Genomic DNA, 23,459 nt, shown 5'->3' with positions numbered 1-23,459 from the left:
GCTGCCTTTTTCTTTGTTGACTGTTTCCTTTGCTATAGACATTTTGAAAGTTTGATGTAGCCCCATGTGTCTATTTTTGCTTTTGTTTCTTGTGGTCCTGGTGCCATATGCAAGTAATTGGTGCTCATTCCAGTGTTATGAAGATTTCTCCTTACGTTTTCTTCTAGGAGTTTTGCATTTAATATATATATTTTTAACGTTTATTTGCTTTCTTTTGTTAAATTTTTTTTAATGTTTATTTATTATTGAGAGACAGAGAGACACAGAGCGCGAGCGGGCGGAGGGGGGGGGCGGGTTGCAGAGAGCAGGGGGAGACACAGAATCGGAAGCAGGCTCCAGGCTCTGAGCTGTCAGCACAGAGCCCGATGCGGGGCTCGAACTCACAAACCGCGAGATCATGACCTGAGCCCAAGTCGATGCAGGGCAGGCCGACTGCAGATCCTCTCCTGTCAGGCCCTCCCCACAAGGCAAGGAGTTTTTGGATTCATGTGTAAATGCCCACTTGGAGCCTGTGTGCCTCCCACACCCCACTTCCCCCAGGCTTGCAGTGCTGTGAGGAGCTGCTGATGCATGAGATGTGCGTGAACTTGGATATGAGTGATTTATAGCTTATAAATATTTAGACTTTTGTACTTTTGACCCCAAATGACCCCAAAATGTTAGGAGCCAGTCTGGCTGGTAAACCCAGCTTCCCAGCCCAGTTATGGGGGAAGTAACTAGCACATACTTTCTTCTGCCCAGATCTGGGTGGTCCCTCCCCTCTGTTTGTTCAGCTGAGGATGGGAGTCCTTTCTCCAGGTTCCCGGGGGGCTGATGATGTTCCCAGACAGAAGGGGAATGGTAGGGTGTTGGGGCTGAATGCTCTGTAAGGTAGAGGGTGGGAGATTCAGATGGCAGAATTCTTCTGTCTCCATGAGTATTTATGGCTCCCCTCGCCTACCCCCAGCTGAGAGCTGGGCCTCGGCTGCTGCCAGACTTCAGCCATCAGGGAGCTGTGCCTGCGTGTAAAATTGATTGGTCTGACCTGCAGCCTTCTTTCCCTCTAAATGCTCCTTCCCTTCCTGACCTGTTGAAAGCTTTGTTGGCATTAGCCTAAGGACCTGTCTAGAGGAGACAGGAAAGCCAGTATGTGGGTTAGAGCCCCTGGGACAGTGGTGACCGTAGTCCCCTTCCCTGGCTTCATGCGGCTGAGCCAATGGGGAGAGGGGGGCCTGCTGGTCATTGTGACCACTTTGCATGCTCAGTTTTGGAACCATTGTTAAAATTCCAAAATTTTGCAGTTGAAGAAACTGAGGCTCAGAGAGGTGAAGTCACTTGCCCAAGGTCACACAGCACGCAAATGGCAGAGCACGTATAGAACCCAGGTCTTTCTGACTCTAGAAAGGGGTTGTTCTCCCCATCCTACGATGCCTTCCCCAGAGAGACTGGACACATTTCCTTCCTGCCGGTTTCCTCTGTATAATCATCAGGGGCGTGGCCATTCATTCATTCAGTCCCCGGTGTCTGACATTGAAAATAAAGAGATGAAAAAGACCTAGTCCTTGCCCTCCAGAAGGTCCAGACTGATGAGGAAATGGCCATAGAAATTAATATGTAACAACCCATTGTGCCAGGTGCTGTACTAAGGAACATTGCCCAGGACCATGGTGACCTGGAGAAGAAGCCTACTTATTCTGCCCGGGGCAGTCAGGGAGGGTGTCTTAGAGGAAGCACTCTTTGGGTCTTAAAAGATAAGCAAGATTCTGCTAGGTAAACCAATAGGCAAAAGATACTCTCAACAGGGGCCCAACAGCATGTGCAAAGGCACCGAGGTCTGAGAAGAAATGGAGTTTTTAGAGAAGCAGCAAAGCGTTCAGTGTGGCTAGAATACAGGGCAAGTCGTAAAAAAATACTGGTGGGAGGTAAAGTGGGAAAGGAGCCTGGACTCGGTCCTGGGCACTGGGGACCCATGGAAGGTGATAGATTAGTCGAGTATGTGGCTGGAAGCGTGTTGAAGCACAGCACGTCTCCAACTTCAGGGTACACACGAATCCCCTGGGAATCTTGTTAAAATACAGATTCTGACACAGCAGGTCTGGGGTGGAGTGTGAGATTCTGTATTTGTAACAAACTCATGTGTGATGCTGATGCTACTGGTCCAAGGACCACAATTTGAGGTAGGAAGGTTGTAGCCCTGTGTGGAGGCTGCTCTGGGGAGCGGGCAGCTACTGGGACCCTTCTTTTCTTTTCTTTTTTCTTTTCTTTTCTTTTCTTTTCTTTTCTTTTCTTTTCTTTTCTTTTCTTAAGTTTATTTATTTATTTTGAGAGGGGGAGAGAGCACAAGTGGGGAAGGGACAGAGAGAGGGAGAGAGAGTCCCAAGCCGGCTCCGCACTGTCAGCACAGAACCCAACGCAGGGCTTGATCTCACAAACCACAAGGTCGTGACCTAAGCCAAAATCAAGAGTCGGATGGTTAACCGACTAAGCCACCCACGCGCCTCTACTGGTACTCTTCTGTCAGGGGACAGATCAGGCCTCGACCACCTTCTCGAGTCAGTCCTCTTGCAGCTCTCGCAAAGAGGTCAAAATTGTTGGTTGCTAGGTATTTGTTCACTCAACAAATGTTTACCAGCCCCAGCTCTGACCCAGTTTGTGTTGGCGCTGGAGATGGAGAGAGGAATAAGAAACACCCTTTGTGGTCCACATCACTGCCGTCTCTTGCCTCCCAAATGGTCTCTCTGCTTCCACTTTGTCCCCTATCATCTATTCTCTGTCTTGCAGTCGGGGACTCAGATCATGTTACTCACCTGCTTAACATACTCCAGGGGCCCTCCAGTGCTCATCAAATACAATGCAAACTGCTTACCACCGCTTAGGAACCATTTGGGTCTGTTGCCCTCTGATCTCATCCAGATCCTCCCACTTCTCGCTCCCCTAGGTCCACACTGACTTTTCAGTTCCTTGAACATGACACCTTTATTTCTATCTTGGAATATGATGAACTTACTCCTGCTGCAGGCCCTTTGCACATGATATACTTTGCCTAGAATACTCTTCTAGATTTTCTCTTGACTTGTTCCCTCTCATTTTTTGGATTTCAGCCAGGGGAAGATCTGGGTTTTTGCAGGACCCTAAAGGCTATACAATTTGGGAGGCCCTCTTGAAGAAAAGCTACCAAATTGCAAATACACAGTTAGATACAAGACCTAGGGAGGGGCCTTGAAATTTACACTTCATTGGCCTCTTGGTAAATCTTCCTCTGGTTTTGTTTATAGGTCACCTCCTCTGAGAAGCCTTCCCTGGTCACTCTATTTAAAGCAGCCCCTTACCCAATCTTCATCATGTCACTTTTTATTTCTTTTATTGAACTCATCACAATTTGAAATTATTGTGTGCTTTTATCTCTCTCCTTGTTTTTGTCTGTTTTACCTGACTAGAGAGTAAACTCTTCGAGAGCAGGGGGCTTGCCTGTTTTATTCCTGCAGTATCCCCAACAAAGTGCCCAGCACCCAACAGGATATCAGTAACTGTTGGGTGAATGAATGGACATTTTCTACTGTTTAGTGTGGCAGGAAGACAAACAGGCAATTTTGATGATATAAGAAGCTGTGAGCGATGAGAACTCAGAGGACGAGCACTTAACCAGGTCTAGGGGCAGAAAGCAGGGCACGAAAGAGGCAGGGAGGCTTAGGAGAAACTAGCTGGAGGAAACGGGGTCAGGGCAGTCTTCTTCTTCTTCTTTTTTTAAAATGTTTATTTATTTTTGACAGAGAGAGAGAGACCAGGGGAGGGGACAGAGGATCTGAAGCCGGCTCCACACTGACAGCAGTGAGCCCGATGTGGGGTTCGAACTCACGAGCCATGAGATCATGACCTGAGCCGAAGCCAGACTGAGCCACCCAGGCGCTCCCAGAGCAGTCTTTTTTTTTTTTTTTTTTAACGTTTATTTATTTTTGAGACAGAGAGAGACAGAGCATGAACGGGGGAGGGTCAGAGAGAGGGAGACACAGAATCCGAAACAGGCTCCAGGCTCTGAGCTGTCAGCACAGAGCCCGACGCGGGGCTCGAACTCACGAGCCATGAGATCATGACCTGAGCCGAAGCCAGACTGAGCCACCCAGGCAGTCCCAGAGCAGTCTTTTTTTTTTTTTTTTTTAACGTTTATTTAATTTTGAGACAGAGAGAGACAGAGCATGAATGGGGGAGGGTCAGAGAGAGGGAGACACAGAATCCGAAACAGGCTCCAGGCTCTGAGCTGTCAGCACAGAGCCCGACGCGGGGCTCGAACTCACGAGCCATGAGATCATGACCTGAGCCGAAGCCAGACTGAGCCACCCAGGCGCTCCCAGAGCAGTCTTAAAGAGTGATTAGTAGGCAGCCGAGAGTGAGGGAAGCGTGAATAAAAGCACAGAGGTCTGAGCCCCCAAGACCCAGAAAAGACTCAGCAGTTACATTTTGGGTGATGTCAAAGGGTTCCATTGCTTCAAAGGGACAGCTGGGTCCTAAGTTTGGGATGAAGGCTAAGACAGTAGGAGTCACAGGATCTGAGAAGGCAGCAGAAGTAGGAAGAGCCAGGGTGATGGGTACTGGAGTCACCGGGGGCAAAGCTTTAGGCAGAGACAGGAGTTCAGCCCAAGACCCACCCCCCATCCCTCCACACACACCCTGATTCTGGCCCTATATCTAGAAGGAAGAGGCCTCTGCTGGGCCTCCTATAGGGGCCATGTGGACTGGGGAGCCTCTCGGGCCAGACAGACCTGATTACATCTTGTTACAGATTGGGTTCCAGGGAAGGTAACTGCGAAATGGAGATTAGCATGCAGGAATGTTTTTCCTGGAATATTTTAATGCAACATTGAGATCCTATATAATTCTACCTATAAATACTTCACTATGTATACCTAATAAGGGATTAAAAATATAGAACCATAATATCATTATCACACCTAATAAAATTACCATTAATTGCTGAATTCCATCTGATACTTAGTCTGTGCTTGAGTTCTTCCAATTGTCTAAGAGATATTTTTTACAGTTACTTTGTTTTTTTATTTTTTTGAATGTTTATTTTTGAGAGAGAGACAGAGAGCGAGTGGCAGAGGGGCAGGAAGAGGGTGTTACAGAACTAGAAGCAGGCTCCAGGCTCTGAGCTGTCAGCACAGAGCCCAATGCGGGGCTCGAACTCACGAGCTGTGAGATTATGACCTGGGCCGAAGTTGGACGCATAACCGACTGAGCCACCCAGGAGCCCCTTTTTATAGGATACAAATAAGTTTCCCACAGCATTTAGTTGCTCAACTAAGCTTCTTATCTTTTTTCTTTTTAGAGGGGGTGGGGTGGGATGGGTCGGGGCAGAGAGAGAGAGAGAGAGAGAGATTCAGAGAGAGACAGAGAGAGAGAGAGAATCCCAAGCAGGCTCCATGCCCAGTGGAGAGCCAGACTTGGGGTTCTATCTCATGACCCTCAGATCATGATCTGAGCCTAAATCAAGAGTCAGATGCTTAACTGACGGTGCCCGTTAAGATCCTTCTTAAGTTGACTGGTACTTACTTTGTAGGCCCCTCTCTCCTCACCAGCCCCCCCACCCCTTTAAGCTTTAACTAAATAAACCAAGCATCTCAAGTTCCCTGAGAACAAGATCCATCCTCTGCTAATTTTCTGGGCCTCTGCACACGCTGTCCCTCTGCCTGGGGCTCCTCGTCGGGCTAACTCCTTCTTGTCCTTCAGCATAGGGAGGGGGTCACTCCTGACCCTCAAGTCTGGGTACGGGCACCATTTCGGAATTACCCCAACTTCTGGAACCTCCACCATTCTAACACTCCTCACTTTACTTCTGAATCTCTCTTTTGCAACACGACCTGTGAGCCACTTAAGGGTGGAGACTGGGTCTGTTCTCTGAGGCCTCAGCACTCTGACCAGGGCCTGGAGCCAGTGAGTGCTTTGCCCAGTGACTACATGAGTGAGTGACTGAATGGGTGAGTTGGGCTAACCTGTGTGTGTGTTCCATTCACATGGTGAGAAAATCTTTAAAAAAATCAATGAATGAAAAAAATTTTGTGATGAACAAAATACCAAAATTTTCTTTCTTTTTTTTTATTAAGTTTTTAATGTTTTTATTTATTTCTGAGACAGAGAGAGACAGAGCATGAGCAGGGGAGGAGCAGAGAGAGAGGGTGACACAGAATCCAAAGCAGGCTCCAGGCTCCGAGCTGTCAGCACAGAGCCTGACGCAGGGCTTGAACTCACGGACTGTGAGCTCATGCCCTGAGCCGAAGTCAGACGTTCAACCGACTGAGCCATCCAGGGGCCCCATCAAAACACCAAAATTTTCAATGAAGACACAAGATCAGAACTGTGCCAGGCAGAGCCATATCAGAACCGGAGGTAAAAGGAACACTCCGTAATACTGATTTTGAGTTTTCAAAAGATATTGCATTAAACATTATTTATCTTGATCAGTGAGGTTTTCAGCGTCTGCTTAAGATCTGCACTCAATGTGAGTGCCTCGCAAGCCTTACCCCAGTCCTGGTCCTGGTGGGAAGACTTTCTCAACAGGCCTGGGCAGGCGTGGCACAGGGGACTGGGCCTGAGGTGATATCCTGGATTGGATTCTTTGGCTGCAGAAAGACAGTTTCCAGTGGAGAGTTGCCCCCACCCCACTCAGCTGGAGCCTAAACCCAAGAAGAGAAAAGGACTTACTTATGAGTGGGGTAGATGGTGGGGGTGAGTAGGGACATGACTTCCTCAAAGACCCAGAGCGAGCACACGCATTGCTCAGCCGTGGGGCTGCCTCCTCGCCTTTCTGAGGGCCCAGGAACAGGGTGCCCCAAGACATGAAGGTCCAGCAGGGGAAAGAAACAAGGCCAGTCTCAGATGGATGGGCATCTTGGGCTCAAAGGAAAGGTGGTGGGGGAGGGAGGGGAGTGTGGGCTGAGATTGTAGAGCAGTGATTGTTTTTAATTCAAGTCTAAAATTTTAATTCTCGTATAGTTAACATCCAGTGTTATGTGAGTTTCAGGCGTACAATACAGAGACTCAACAAGTCTACATTACTTGGTGCTCATCACAATAGGTGCACTCTGTAATCCCCAACCCCCCTTCCCCATAGTAACCACCAGCTTGTGTCTTTCTCTTTCTTTCTTTGTCTTGTGGAGCAGCGATTTAAAAATCTTCTGGTCTCAGGGCACCTGGGTGGCTCAGATGGTTAAGCATCCTACTTCAGCTCAGGTCACAATCTTGCAGTTCCTGAGTTCAAGCCCTGTGTCAGGCTCTGTGCTGACAGCTCAGAGCCTGAAGCCTACTTCGGATTCTGTGTCTCCCTCTCTCTCTGCCCCTCCCCCATTCACGTTCTGTCTCTCTCTCTCTCTCTCTCAAAAATAATTAAAACATTTAAAAAAATGTAAAATCTTCCAGTCTCAGGATCTCTTTCTATCTTTAAAAATTATTGAGGGCCCCAGAGAGCTTTTGTTTACATGGGCCGTATCCATCAATATTTCCCATATTCAAAATTAAAACTAAGACATTGGAAAAGTTTTTGTTTTTAGGTATAAAAGCCAATAATGAACTCATTCCATGTTAGCACAAATAACATTTGTAGCAAAAAGTAGCAACAATTTCAAAACATAAATAATTAAAAAAAAATTTTTTTTTTTCAACGTTTATTTATTTTTGGGACAGAGAGAGACAGAGCATGAACGGGGGAGGGGCAGAGAGAGAGGGAGACACAGAATCGGAAACAGGCTCCAGGCTCCGAGCCATCAGCCCAGAGCCCGACGCGGGGCTCGAACTCACGGACCGCGAGATCGTGACCTGGCTGAAGTCGGACGCTTAACCGACTGCGCCACCCAGGCGCCCCAAAACATAAATAATTTAAAGTAGCCTTGATTTAAATTTCTTTGCAAATCTCTTTAAGCATGCATTTACTAGAAGACAGCTGGATTGTCCTGTCTGCTTCTGCATTCAGTCCAGCGTGGTATGTGTAAGAAAATCTGCCCTTGCACAGATATGTGTTTGTACAGGGAGGGATCTTTTGATGTCTTTTTCAGATAATTGATGATATCTTGATACTACATCAAAGCTCCACAAATGGTAGTTTCTTAAAAGTTCGTTGCAATGTGGAAGCCCCGAATCATATCAATGAACTTTCTGTAATCTGTTACACGGCAGTGTATTGATTTGTTTTGGCCTTTGATTCTTTTTTTTTCTTAAATTTTTTTAATGTTTATTTATTTTTGACAGAGAGACAGAGCATAAGTGGGGAAAGGGCAGAGAGAGAGAGAGAGAGAGAGAGAGAGAGAGGGAGACAGAATCTGAAGCAGGCTCCAGGCTCTGAGCTGTCAGCACAGAGACTGACGTGGGGCTCGAACTCACGAACCGCGAGATCATGACCTGAGCTGAAGCCGGACGCTTAACCAACGGAGCCACCCAGGTGTCCCATTATTTATTTATTTATTTATTTTAAAGTTTATTTATTTATTTTGAGAGAGAGAGCACGCATGCACAAGTGTGTGCGCACCAGCAGGGAAGGGGCAGAAAGAGAGGGAGACAGAGAATCCCAAGCAGGCCTCGAGCTGTCAGTGTAGAGCCCAATGCGGGGCTTGAACTTACAAACCGTAAGATCATGACCTGAGCTGAAGAGTGAGCCACCCAGGTGCCCCCAAGGGGATATTTCATCTATCTATCCATCTATCTATCTAACATCTATCATCTATTTACAGAGACAGAGCACAAGCAGGGGAGGGGCAGAGAAAGAGAGGGAGACACAGAATCTGAAGCAGGCTCTAGGCTCCGAGCTGTCAGCACAGAGCCTGATCGATGCCGGGCTTGAACTCACGAACCGTGAAATCACGACCTGAGCTGAAGGTGGACATTCAACTGACTGAGCCACCCAGGCGCCCCTCTTTTTTTCTTTTTTAAATTGAAGTATAGTTGATACACAATGTTCCACTAGTTTGGGGCATCCAACACAGTGACTTGACAACTGTCTAAGGTTATGCTATGCTCACCACAAGGGTAGCTACCATCAGTCACCATACAACACTATTAAAGTACCATTGACTATATTCCCTATACTGTAGCTTTTATTCCTGTGACTTGTTCATTCCGTAGCTGGAAGCCTGCATTCCCCCACTCCCCTTCACCTATTTTGCCCATCCCTCCACCCCCACCCCACTGGCAATCATGGCTTGTTCTCTCTATGTATGGGTCTGTTTCTGCTTTTAGAGCTAGTTGTTTCTTTCTTTCTTTTTTTTTTTTAAATTTTTTTTAACGTTTATTTTTTTTAAATTTTTTTTTAACGTTTATTTATTTTTGAGACAGAGAGAGACAGAGCATGAATGGGGGAGGGGCAGAGAGAGAGGGAGACACAGAATTGGAAGCAGGCTCCAGGCTCCGAGCCATCAGCCCAGAGCCCAACGCAGGGCTCGAACTCACTGACCGAGAGATCGTGACCTGAGCTGAAGTCGGACGCTTAACCGACTGAGCCACCCAGGCGCCCCGCTAGTTGTTTCTTTAAACTCGCCTATAAGTATCTTTCAAGCTTCTTCTTCAAGTGTTTCCACTGCTCCAGAGCTCCCAAAGAGATGGTTGTAATCAACTAGCCTTATCGCCCATTCTTTTATTTGTTGGTTCATGCTGCTGGGAATAGTGCTGAATAGACAGACAAGTTCCTTGTTCTCCTGGTGCTCAAGGTCAGATGGGAGAGTGTTATGAATCACACAAACACGAAGTGATCACAACGGCTCTAGGATTTACAAAGAAGTACAGGGAGCTCTGAGGCAGGACCGGACTCGGCCCCGTGAAGACCCCTCTGAAGAAGTGAAATTCAGTTAGGGTCTGAAGCATGAGCTAGAATGGCCAGGCGGAGGTGGTGCATGGTTAGGGAAGAGGGTTCAAGGCATCGGCATGGCTGTATGCTTGCAGGCTGACGTAGGAAAGGTCTGAGCACGTTTGAAGACCCACCAGGGAAGTCCCGTTTGACTGGAGCCTGGTGGGAAGATGGCAGGAGATAAGGATGGAGAGTGGCAGCTAGAGATCAGGGTTTGGGCCATCACGTGCCCCTCTTTTCAGTTCCTATAACCTACTCGGCTCTTTCCTGCCTCAGTCCTGGACTGATGCAGATCCCTCTGCCTGAAACACTCTTCCTCGTTCTGGTCTTAAAGGAAACATCACCTCTTTTCTAAGTATATCCGTATTCCATAACAGCACCCCATTTTCTTTGTCTGGCAACTATGTTTGTTTACGCGGCTTTTGTCCATCTCCCCCATGAGACTCTTAGTTCTCTGAGTGCAGTTCAGCCACATTCACCCGGCCTCCCCTGTGCTTAGCTGCGGGCCCGAGGTGCAGTTAGTGCGCAGCAGTATTTGGTGGAGGAATGGGTGAATGAACAAAGGAGCACAGAGCTGGATCCTGGCTCTATCCCTTGACAGCTGTGTGACCTTGAACAAGTCCCATAAGCACCCTATACTGTTTCCTATGCTGTAAAATGGGAATTTTACTTCCTATCTCAAAGGACTTTTTTGAGACTCAAGCGAGGCAGTGCATGCAGACGCCTAGCAGGGTGTCTGGCTCCGAGGGAATGTCTTACTCCCAATTTTGTGCTCTCCTCACTGTTCTCTGATGGATGATGAGCCTTGGGCCTTGCTTAACCCCCTCCTCCATCCCTCACCCCTGCAGTCTCCATTCCACCCACAGTTGCAACACAAATATCAGAGAGACTTCCGGACTCATGTGGCAACACCGTGGGAGAAGCAAGAGAGGAGGTAGCAACTAGTTGTGATGGAGAGTGGATGGTGGCGAAGAGGGTGTTGGAAACAGACCAGACTTTGGGTAGTGGGATTATGCTTAGTTTAATCTTCCTTCTTTTGTTTTTTGGTTTTTTTTTGTTTTTGTTTTCTTTGTTTGTTTGAGAGAGAGACAGCATGCACATGCAAGTGGAGGAGGGGCAGAGGGAGAGGGGGAGAGAGAGAATCCCAAGCAGGCTACACATCTAGCACTCAGCCCGACTTGGGGCTCGATCTCACCCACTGTGAGATCATGACCTGAGCCAAAATCAAGAGTCGGACGCTTAACCGACTGAGCCACCCAGGCACCCCAAACCTTCTACTTTTAAAGGCTTTGTGTTTTGGGGCGCCTGGGTGGCTCAGTCGGTTCAGCGTCCAACTTCGGCTCAGGTCACGATCTCACGGTTCGTGGGTTCAAGTCCCGCATCGGGCTCTGTGCTGACAGCTCAGAGCCTGGAGCCTGCTTCAGATTCTGTGTCTCTCTTTCCTTCTGCCCCTCCCCCGCTCATGCTCTGTCTTTCGCTCTCTCTAAGATAAATTAAACATCAAAAAAAAAAAAAAAGACTTTTTGTTTTGAAATAATTTTAGGCCTTCAAAAAAGCTGCAAAATAGTACAAAGAATGCATGTGTGCCCTTTGCTCAACATTCCCTAATGTTAACAATTTATAAAACCATGATACAATGATCAAAACCAGGAAATGAGCAATGATATGATATTAACTAAATTACAGATCTTATTTGAGTCACACCAGTTTTTCCACTAATGATCTTTTTCTGTTCTTGGATACAATACACGATCCCACAGTGTCCTTAGTTATCATATGTCTCCTTAGTATCCTCTGTCCTATGGCAGCTCCATAGTCTTTCCTTATCTCTCATGACCTTCACCCTTCTGATCATTTTATACAATGTGTCACAATTGGTGTCTGTCTGTAGTTTTCTCATGACTAGGTTGAGATTACGCAGTTTTGACAAGAAAACCACAGAAATGATGTTATATCTTTTATCACATCAAGGGTACCTGATGTTGGTGTGTCTTACTAAGGATGAGTTAATCTTAATCATTTCATTGAAGTATTGTCTACTGGGTTTCTCCACTATATATTTATCTTTTTTTTTTTTTTTAAGATTTTATTTTTATGCATTCTCTGCATCCAACATGGGACTCAAACTTACAGCCCTGAGATCAAGAGTTGCATGCTCCACTGACTGGGCTAGCCAGGCACTCCTATAGTTTTCTTTAAAAAACAAATTCTTTTTTTCAACGTTTATTTATTTTTGAGAGACAGAGACAGAGCACAAGCAGGGGAGGGGCAGACAGAGAGGGAGACACAGAATCCAAGGCAGGCTCCAGGCTCTGAGCTGTCAGAACAGAGCCCAATGTGGGCTTGAACTCACGAACCGTGAGATCATGACCTGAGCCAAATTTGGATGCGTAACCAACTGAGTCACCCAGGCTCCCCCAGTTTTCTTTTTCATTAAACGTTTTTTAAAATTACTATAGCAATAAATGCTCCTAAAAAGTTCAAACAGAAGAAGCATAAAATAAACTTTGCACCAAGCCCATCTCATCTTCCCAAAGGTTATTTAACCACTGTCAACTCCTAAAGGTATATCCTTCTAGAACATTTCCTAGCTGTCATATACATATATATAATGGGGCCACACCAATTTTTAAAATTTTGTTTTATTTAATATTATCCAGGGACAACTTTCCATGCCAGTACAATTAGATGTAACTCATTCTTTCTAATGACTGGCTAATATTTCATCTGTGAGTCACCCAAATAGAATTCTCTGTACTTTCCAGATTTTGTATGAACACATAAATTATTATTATCATTATGATTTTTTTTTAATTTTTTTTCAACGTTTATTTATCTTTTTGGGACAGAGAGAGACAGAGCATGAATGGGGGAGGGGCAGAGAGAGAGGGAGACACAGAATCGGAAACAAGCTCCAGGCTCTGAGCCATCAGCCCAGAGCCCGACGCGGGGCTCGAACTCACGGACCGCGAGATCGTGACCTGGCTGAAGTCGGACGCTTAACCGACTGCGCCACCCAGGCGCCCCTATCATTATGATTTTTAAAAGTTATTTATTTTGAGAGAGAGAGAGAGAGTGTGTGTGGGAGGGGCAGAGAGAGGGGGAGAGAGAGAGAGAGAAAGAGAGAATGAATCTTAAGCGGGCTCCGCTAGAACTCACAAACCGTGAGATCATGACCTGAGCTGAAACCAAGAGCCCGATGCTTAACTGCTGAGCCACCTAGGTGCCCCCATCATTGTGATTTTTTATGGAAACTCTACCCCTAACATGGGGCTCAAACTCACTGATCTCGAGATCAAGAGTCGCATGCTTTATCGACCGACCCAGCCAGGCGACCCTATAGATTATTTTTTAATACAGAGAACATTTACCACCCAATTTTGTGTTTCAAATTTCATCAAGAGAAAAATATTCAGAAGCTGTTAGAAAAATAAACATTTTATAATATACATTTTCATATAGTTTATCATCAGAAATAGATGATCCAAAACTTTAAGTCAAAATAAGTTGAAGAATAAGAAGGTATGCTTTAAAATGGAGCGCGAATTGTTGCCATTCTTGTCATTAATTGCCATTGATTTCATTGAATCTCAGATGCTGTTTATTTTATTTAATTTATTTATTAAAAAAATTTTTTTAATGTTTATTTGTTTCTGAGACAGAGAGAGACAGAGCATGAGTGGGGGAGGGACAGAGAGAGAAGGAGACACAGAATCTGAAGCAGGCTCCAGGCTCGGAGCTGTTGGCACAGAGCCCGACGCGGGGCTCGAACTCACCAACCGCGAGATCATGACCCGAGCCAAAGTCGGTCGCTCAACCGACTGAGCCACCAGGCACCCCTCAGATGCTGTTCATTTTAAAAACACACCATTATTTGCTTCAGAAAAAAAAAAATACTGACAATTAATTAGAAGATACCGCCGATCTTAGAGCTTTTTAAATGTGCAAAGTACGAGTGTTGGAACTGATTAAATGAGAAAGTTCCCTTTTGATCCTTCATTAACCAAAATTCCTGTGTGATCTTCCAGCCCAGGGCAGGATTCTATGACCAGCTGTCCCTTCCACACACATAGTGATGGAGCCAAGCGATTCTTCTCGTGTGGACTCTGAGTTTCGATACACCCTCTTCCCGATTGTTTACAGCATCATCTTTGTGCTGGGGGTGATCGCCAACAGCTACGTGCTGTGGGTCTTTGCCTGCCTGTACCCTTCTAAGAAACTCAACGAGATAAAGATCTTCATGGTGAACCTCACCATGGCTGACCTGCTTTTCTTGGTCACTCTGCCCCTGTGGATCATCTACTACTACAACCAGGGCAACTGGATTCTCCCCAGATTCCTGTGCAACCTGGCCGGCTGCTTCTTCTTCATCAACACCTACTGCTCCGTGGCCTTCCTGGCTGTCATCACGTACAACCGTTTCCAGGCGGTGACACGGCCCATCAAGACCGCCCAGGCCACCACCCGCAAGCGTGGCTTCTCCGTGTCCCTGGTTATCTGGGTGGCCATCGTGGCCGCCGCCTCCTACTTCTTCGTCCTGGACTCCACCAACGTGGTGCCGAACCAGACCGGCTCGGGCAACATCACGCGCTGCTTTGAGCATTATGAGAAGGGCAGCGTGCCTGTCCTCGTCGTTCACATCTTCCTCGTGATCAGCTTCTTCCTCGTCTTCTTCCTCATCCTCTTCTGCAACCTGGTCATCATCCGCAGGCTGCTCACGCAGCCGGTGCAGCTGCAGCGGAACGCGGAAGTCAAGCGCCGGGCTCTGTGGATGGTCTGCACGGTCTTGGCCGTGTTCATCATCTGCTTCGTGCCCCACCACATCGTGCAGCTGCCCTGGACCCTGGCTGAGCTGGACATCCGGAGGGGCGACTTCCACCAGTCTGTTAACGATGCCCATCAGGTCACCCTCTGCCTTCTTAGCACCAACTGCGTCTTAGACCCCATCATCTACTGTTTCCTCACCAAGAAGTTTCGCAAGCACCTCACTGAGAAGTTCTACAACATGCGCAGCACCCGGAAGTGCTCCCGGGCTACCTCGGAGACCGGCACCGAAGTGGTCATGCCGCTCAGCCAGAACCCTGCCAATTGTCTCAAAAATTAGTCCCTGATTGTTGGGGCCAGGCCCAGAGGCTTATCTTCCACGGACATCAACTGACCCCGGGGACAAAAGGGTCTCTGCCGTGGTCTGGGCACCTCCTCTCTGGGCACTAGCGACCCTTTAAGTGTGGAGGCTACCTCACCAAGGTGGGGGTGATGGCAGGCCCAGACTGCTGGGAAATCCAGAATTTCAATGTGCCCCGCCAGCCACCTTTGGGCACGTGCCATAATCACCTTGGCTGATGACCTCACCTTGAGTACCTGAGTCTGATAGCTCTGTGGGGAGAGTCAGGGCCAGAGGCAGACCTTGGGGGCAGACTCTGAGCCACCCTCTTCACCCTACCAGGGCAGCAGCCTCGAGCCAGTGTGACCTGAACTTTTTGGCAACCACATCTTTTACCACTATACTGGCAGAGAAGGGGGGGTGGTTGGGGAAAGGGGGTACTCCCCTGGCCGTGTGGCAGTATCTCTGGGAAAAACTTGGAGCCAGGAGACTGCCACCTTGTCTCATTCAGAGGCACAAGGTCTTTGGGACGCTTCTTAGGGGAAGTGGCACAGTGGCACCTTTTCCAACTCATCCAACGACCCATCCTGAAAGGTGCCAGAGATGATAAGACGTGCATGGATCAAAGGCTAAGGTGGGGAGCTCGCCTCCTCTGTACGGGCCTCACTTCAGGCTTGGGTCGGCTCTGTGGGAGTGTGAGAGACACGAGAGCCACAATCATCTGTCTGTCTCAACAGTGAACCTTGATGAAGTACCTCCCGTGGGGCAGCTACCCACTGGGGGTGGGCAAAGACCCCTCAAAGCCAAGTCTGGGGCATCCAGGGCACCGTGCTGCTCAGAGGCTCCCACGAGAAAGGGGACTTAGGCTGAGAAGTACCTGTGTGCGGGTGAGGCCTCCGCAGTGGGAGAGGCCTGTCGGGTCTTCTCCACCACCTTGCTTTCTGAGGGGGGGGGGGCCGCCTCCTAATTTAGCTTCCAGAAGGTGAGAGGAGTAGCTATAGTCCCAAAGGCCAGCAGGCACTTTGTATTCTGGGTGCAGAAGAGAGGTGTCAGCTTCTCTTGAAGGTCTCTAGATGCCTGCTCATGATTTTCGGTGAATAGTTTCAAATGAGTCTCTTCTCACAGCCTGAGCACCTGTGGCGTGAATATGGCAGCCACAGACCCAGAGGCTTGGAAGAGCCTCCCCTGGTCTCCAGAACCCAGTGATTCTCCTGAGACGTCTTCCTCCCTTCCAGCCATAGTCCTCTCATAAAGTGAAATCCTTATTTCCTGTCTATCGGGCTGAGTGTGATAAATGCCTCACACTGGGCCGGTAACCTGCTGGGGTCTGGGATGGCAGCTGTGGGCTGAACTTCACTGATGGTGATGAGGTGGGTAGCGCCCCAGAGTCGAGCTCTGTGTCACACAGACCCAGTTTCAAGTCTTGGCTCTGTCACTTCCTGCTGCGGAACTGTAAGCTACATTTCCTACCTCATAGGGTTGTTCTGAACCACGGATCCCGAGGCGGATACCTCTTGGTCAGGATGATTGCTCATCCCAGATGCCTCCTTTTTCTGAGAAGGTGTTCCCCTTGATCCTCTGATAGGAGCTGAATGGATGAGACGTGGGCTTCTGGCTCCAGGGGGGGGCAGTCAGGTTCTCTCCCAGGAATAGGCAGTCAGCTTCAGGGGTGCTAGTTCGGGCCACTTACCTGAAGACATACAAGTCTGGAGCAGTGCGTGTGCGTGCGTGTCTACACGCGTGTGTCTGTGGGTATGAAGTGGGGCGGGGGAGGGTGGGTGACGGCCGGAACATAATGGACAAACTGACCCCGCACGGAGAGAAGATGGAAACGCACAGAGCAAAGCGGAGACCAGAGGGAGCCCAGAAGCCTAGAGCGAGGAGGGGCCGGTGCCTCTCGGCCTGCCAGGCCCTTCTCCAGGCCCAACAACATCTGCATTCCTTCTTCTGGGTCCCATGAGAGTCCCTTGTCAGGACACATTCTTTTATTTTGCTCAAGCCTATTCGAATGGGTGTCTGCGACTTGCAACTCCTCTCCGAGAGATAAATGCTTGGATGTTAAAGCACCGTTTTTCTTGCGTTTCAGTCATTTGTGTACCCGCCTCACAACTTTTCAATATCCATGTACCATCTGTCTGTATGTTTGCTTCATAAATAGTTTTCTCTGCATTGAGTCGCTTTTTGATTTTTTTTTTTTTAAGAGAGAGAGAGTGCGCTCGGGCACAGGGGAGGGGCAGACCCAGAGGGAGAGAGAATCCTAAGCGGGCTCCACCCTCAGTGCAGAGCCCAGCAGGCTCGATCCCAGGACCTGGGATCATGACCCGAGCCAAAATCAAGAGTCAGACGCTCAACCGACTGAGCCACCCAGGCGCTCCTGAATTGAGTCACTTTTTTTTTTTAATTTTTTTTTCAACATTTATTTATTTTTGGGACAGAGAGAGACAGAGCATGAACGGGGGAGGGGCAGAGAGAGGGAGACACAGAATCGGAAACAGGCTCCAGGCTCTGAGCCATCAGCCCAGAACCTGATGCAGGGCTCGAACTCACGGACCGCGAGATCGTGACCTGGTTGAAGTCGGACGCTTAACCGACTGCGCCACCCAGGCGCCCCTTGAGTCACTTTTTAAAACTTAAATCTATTGAAAAGCATGTTTTATAACTAAATTATGTGAGAATGAATGCCACCTGCCACACATAGAAGATGAACATAAAACATAACCATTTATTTATTTATCTTAAATTGTTTTTAATGTTTATTTATTATTTTTGAGAGAGAGACAGAGTATGAGTGGGAGAGGGACAGAGAGAGAGGGAGACACAGAATCTGAAGCAGGCTCCAGGCTCTGAGCTGTCAGCATAGAGCCCGACGCGGGGCTCGAACTCATGAACCGTGAGGTCATGACCTGAACCAAAGTCAGACGCTTAACCGACTGAGCCACGCAGGCGCCCCTTAAAACGTAACTATTTTATTTATTTATTTGTTTATTTATTTATTTATTTATTTATTTATTTAAAATGTTTTTTTTTTATTTATTTTTGAGAGAGAGAGAGACAGAGCGAGTGGGAGAGGGGCAGAGAGAGAGAGAGAGAGAGAGAGAGAGAGGGAGACACAGAAACTGAAGCAGCCTCTAGGCTCCAAGCTGTCAGCACACAGCTTGACGCGGGGCTCGAACTCGAGCGTGAGATCATGACCTGAGCCAAAGTTGGACACTCAACCGACTGAGCCACCCAGGCGCCCTTTAAAACATAACTATTAAAAAAATTTTTTTAAATGTTTGTTTATTTTTGAGAGGGAGACACAGCGCAAGCAGGGGAGGGGGAGAGAGAGAGGGAGACAGAATCCGAAGCAGGCTCCAGGCTCCAAGCTGTCAGCACAGAACCCGACGCGGGGCTCGAACTCATGAACCATGAGATCATGACCTGAGCCGAAGTCGGACACCTAACCGACTGAGCCACCCAGGCGCCCCAAAATGTAACTATTAAGATAAAAATGTTCTTGGTGTCCTGCCTCCAGTCCCCTCCTATGCCCTGCTGGCTGGCCTGGCACACTTTAGCAAACACGGCTGTGATGTGTACAAAGTGCACAGAGTCTGCATTCAGTAAGTGCTCAATAAAGAGTAAGTCAGATAGTTCTGACGTGGTAATTTGTGACTGCCCTTTGGCTTCTCTCAGAATGTTGCCCCGACACAGAGGCCAGGGTCTGGCTCCCAGCCAGGGCCCAGGAGGGCGGGAGGAGTATTTTAGGGTGTAGCCTCTGCCGCAGCCCTGCTGATCTCCTCACCACTGGGAACACAGCCATCTTCACTCCCCTGTGACCTCTGCCTGGTTGTGACCTTCTCAGATGCTTTCTCTTCTTGGCCACGCCCAGAACACCTCCTACAGGTAGCCTTCCTGAATTCCCTCAGGGAAGGTAATTGGCTTCCTTCTTCCTGCATTAGGGCTGGGAGGGTCCAACTTTGGTATGTCTTTTTTTTCTTTTTTTAATGTTTATTTATTTTTGAGAGCGAGAAAGAATGTGAGTGGGGGACGGGTAGAGAGAAAGGGAGACACAGAATCCGAAGCAGGCTCCAGGCTCTGAGCTCTCAGCACAGAGCCCAATGTGGGGCTCGAACTCACGGACCGCGAGATCATGACCTGAGCTGAAGTCGGATGCTCTATCGACTGAGCCACCCAAGTGCCCCATTTATGTCTTAATTACTATGATTTTTGAAGTTTATCTGTTTCAAGGTCTGTCTTTCTGATCCTGGGGGCAGTATCTGAATCTTAACCATATATGTAATCACAATTTCTCACACAAGGTCTAGGATTGAGGTCTGTCTGTCTCCAAAGCTTGCTTCCCCAGGTTGGAGCATTGACAGACATTTTGACATGTACATACACTTGTTTGGAAAGGGTTTAAGGAGGCAGTTGCCACTTCTCGGCCTGTACACTCTCCCACCTTGAAAGTATGCTTTTGTTTTGACCACCATTAAACACTTGCTTAAGAATAAAAGGGAAAGAAAGAAAGAAAGAAAGAAAGAAAGAAAGAAAGAAAGAAAGGGTTTAAGAAGACTCTGAGAGAGAGATGGGGAAGGAATTTAGTACATATCCTTTCGAAGTTCCATGTCCATATTTTAAAAGAAATGTCAGGGATTTTCAGACGATCAGAACATTAGAACATTTTGGAGCTAGGAGGGTCCCATCCCTTCATCTCACTGAGGGAAACATGAGGCTCCGAGGGGCTACAGTGGTTGCAGAAATTACACAACACAAAGCTGCAGTGAACACAGAGCTGGCTGCTTGCCTGTGTCTTTCCCTTCTTGGTAACGGGATTCTGGGAAAAGCTGAATTGTAATTCTTTTGCTAAAACATCACCAACCAGGATTCCCAAGCCATCTGGCATATCCGGAAGGCCCCATCCTGCCCTGACCTCAGCTTCGCACTGGTGATCTCAGTTGGAGAATGCTGATATAGGCAAGGAGTGGTCCCTCACCTCATCATGATGAGTCATAGACACAAGAGTGATAAGCGAAGGGCACAGTTGGCCAGAACAGGGCTTGTTTAAGCTGGTTTTTACTTATCTATGTTATAGTTGTGCTTGAGACCTAACGCTACAGATATAACAAAACCCTCTTGTAAAATGCTTGTTTTTTGTGCAGACTTAGTGTTGCTGTACTACAAATCATGTTTGCCTTGATATTCTGCTAGCAAGCCATCCTCCTCCCGACCCAGTCACCCATCCATCTGACGTGAAATGTGGGGTCCGGGAGCGAATGGTTAGGAAAGAATTCTTGAGACATTTTCAGTGCAAAAAAAGGTGGTTTTATTAAAGCATGGGGATAGGACCTGTGGGCAGAAAGAGCAACACTGGGGTTGTGGGGAGTGACTGATTATACACTTCCACGTTGGGAGGGGGTTGGGGATAGTGTGAGTCTCTAAGGAATTTGGAAGCAAGGTTTCCAGGGCCTTGAGGGGCTAGCTGTGGTTAGGACAAAGTCGTGTACAACTGTCTAGTAAAATCTTAGTCCTGAGACCCTTCAGATGTATATCAGTGGACCATATGCTTGGAGGATGATTGCTAACATACGTCGTGGTGGGGGAGGGTAGAGATAAAGGAAGTGTCCAAAGGGATTTTTGTTTTTATTCATGATTGATTGATTGATTGATTGATTTTGAGAGAGAGATTGAGAGAGAGAGAGAGGATGAACGAGCAGGTGAGGGGCAGAGGAAGAGAGGGATTGAGAATCCCAAGCAGGCTCCACACTCAGCCCAACGCAGGGCTCGATCTCACCACCATGCGATCACGACCTGAGCCGAAATCAAGAGTTGGCTGCTTAATGCACGGAGCCACCCAGGTGCCCCTCCGAAGGGATTTTTATATGCTAAAGAAAATTTACAGGATCTGGTGGGCAGGCTACTGTGCCTTTTGCCTCCAGCAAAGTATTAGCATCGAGGCAGTTGAGTTCCTGGAGGAAGGTCACTCTGCCTGTCTCAAGTACTTGTCAGTGGGCTGTAAGTTGTAAGGAAATTTAGCTTTTCCCCTCTATTTCTTTTTTTTAAAAAAAAATTTTTTTTCAACGTTTATTTATTTATTTTTGGGACAGAGAGAGACAGAGCATGAACGGGGGAGGGGCAGAGAGAGAGGGAGACACAGAATCAGAAACAGGCTCCAGGCCCTGAGCCATCAGCCCAGAGCCCGACGCGGGGCTCGAACTCCCGGACCGCGAGATCGTGACCTGGCTGAAGTCCGACGCTTAACCGACTGCGCCACCCAGGCGCCCCTCCCCTCTATTTCTTTTGCCTTTGTTCTCCACATCGCATTCATCCATGTATCCATTCATCCAGCTATCCAAAAATACACCTATAGAGCACCTATTTTGGTCCAGTCACTATGCTAAGCTGAATAAAATAAAGACTGACTGAAGGAAAAGGACGTACTTTTTGTTGAGCCCAGATATTTGCTTGCCGCTGTCACAAGTCTTATCTCACTGAGTCCTTATCACCTCTGGACAGAGTTGGTCTCTTTGTGCCCATTTTGCAAATGGGGAAATTGAGGCTCGGAGGGCTTCAGGGAAGAGCTAGCAAGTGGCGGAATACTACTCAAAACCCAGATCTGTCTTAGTAAATATGGGTCCCTTCCCTCTCTCACCCCCTCCATGTGACCGTACCCTTGCTCGAGCCCCTTCAGGCACTGTCCTGGCTTTGGTGCGTGCTGGTGTATCTCTTGAGGGGAACAGCAGCTGGCGAGGGCCCCGCCTTGCTGTTTCTAATTTCCTCTTTGAGGGCTCTTGTGCTCTCCGTGCAGGCTCACGCCCCGGAAGCAATGACTTTTTTTCTGGGCTGAGACTCCTGTGGTCATTTAGGAGTGGTCCCGCAGGTAGATGGTGTACGTGAATGCAGCGTTTCAAAGAACTTCCGAAGCCAGAGTGTCACGGTCGCTAAAGCTAGAGGGTGCATTAAGTGGTCACGTGGATCCTGACATCTTCATCAGAGGAGCGAAAGGGGGGAAGGCTCAGCAGCGGCTGACCATGACTGCGTGCCAGGCACTGTGAGGGGGACTTTGCATCGTTACCTATGGATAAAACCGACTCTTCCCTCTGCCTGAATTACTTCTCTGCCCCTCCCCCGCCCCCCTCCAGGTATCTATCTGTATGACTCACTCCCTCGCCTCCATCAAGAGAGTTCAGATGTCCCCATCGCAGTGAAGCCTGCCCTGACCACTTTATTTAAAGCAGGAGCTTAAAGAGTGAAGTGATTCTCAAGGCCACGCAGTAAACAGCTGGGTCGGCCTGGCTCCAAAGGCCATGTACTTTTCATTCTAAGCACACTGACTCTCTCTGTAGACGGCTTTCAGGGCAAAGGAAGGCTTGTATCTTCCATGCTCCAGATGAGAAAAAAAGTATCGAGGAGGGAAATGACTGAATCAAGGTCACAGAGCAATGCCTTGGTAGAACTGGGATGTATGGACCCTTTCTTAGAAAAAATTGAGTCTCACACACAATGTCACATTAGTTTCAGCCGATCAACTTAGTGATTTGAGAAGGTTACACATTATGCTATGCTCACCATGAGTATAGCTGCTGTCTGTCCCATTACATTGCTATTACAATGTCCTCTTTTTTTTTTTTAATGTTTATTCATTTCTGAAACAGAGAGAGACAGAGCATGAGTGGGGGAGGGGCAGAGAGAGAGGGAGACACAGAATCTGAAACAGGCTCCAGGCTCTGAGCTGTCAGCACAGAGCCCGACGTGGGGCTCGAACTCACAAACCATGACATCATGACCTGAGCTGAAGTCGGTCGCTCAACCGACTGAGCCACCCAGGCGCCCCATTATTACAATATCCTTGACTGTATTCCTTATGCTGTGCTTTTTATTCCGACTTAACTCATTCCATAACTGGAGGTCTGTATCTCCCTCTCCCCTTCATCCGTTTTGCCCAACACCCCACCCTCCACCCACCCGTCTGGCAACCATCCGTTTGTTCTCTGTATTCACAGGTCTCATTCTGTTTTTTTGTTTATTCATTTTATTAAGATTCCATTTGTGAGTGGAATCATATGGTATTTGTCTTTCTCAGTCCGACCTGTTTCATTTCACATAATACCCTCTAGGTCCATCCATGTTGTCTCAAATAGCACGATCTCATCCTTTTTATATATATATATATATATATGTTTGATTTTACAAATTATTTTTTTTTAATCTTTATTTTTGAGAGAGAGAGAGAGAGAGAGACAGAGCACAAGCGGGGGAGGGGCAGAGAGTGAGAGGGAGAGAATCCAAAGCAGGCTCCAGGCTCTGAGCTGTCAGCACGGAGCCCGACGCGGGGCTCAAACTCCCGAACTGTGAGATCACGACCTGAGCCGAAGTCGGACGCTCAACTGACTGAGCCACCCAGGCGCCCCACAATCTCATCCTTTTTATGGCTGTGGAAGCATAGACCCTTTTTTTCACCTGCATTTGGCAAGACACTTCCCTTGTGCATTTTTCTGTTTCGATGCCTGTTATTTTCTGTTGTCACCTTTCTCCAGTCTCACCCCCCATAACAGCTCTAGAGGGCTCAAGAAG

At 47.9% G+C, this 23,459-nt stretch overlaps 1 protein-coding gene across 3 annotated transcripts in view; it reads left to right on the top strand.

Annotated features, from left to right (window-relative positions):
- PTAFR (platelet activating factor receptor) overlaps positions 1–17,078 on the top strand; it is a 31,113-nt gene extending 14,035 nt beyond the window's left edge. For 2 of the 3 annotated variants that reach the window (XM_019836495.3, XM_006934474.5), the window contains exon 2: positions 13,834–17,078. In XM_019836495.3, coding sequence (XP_019692054.2) covers positions 13,881–14,909 — 1,029 coding nt within the window. In that variant the 5' untranslated portion in view covers positions 13,834–13,880 and the 3' untranslated portion in view covers positions 14,910–17,078. Of the gene's footprint in view, positions 1–6,213; positions 6,364–13,833 lie in introns of those variants that run through there. The other variant, XM_045035391.1, reaches the window with a different exon arrangement.
- The last annotated feature ends 6,381 nt before the right edge of the window (positions 17,079–23,459 follow it).

This window comes from Felis catus, chromosome C1 (assembly GCF_018350175.1).
Source record: "Felis catus isolate Fca126 chromosome C1, F.catus_Fca126_mat1.0, whole genome shotgun sequence".
In the NCBI taxonomy this organism is placed as follows: domain Eukaryota; kingdom Metazoa; phylum Chordata; class Mammalia; order Carnivora; family Felidae; genus Felis; species Felis catus.
The sequence above is the reverse complement of the archived record's forward strand: the minus strand, read 5'-3'. Positions and strand labels throughout refer to the sequence as shown.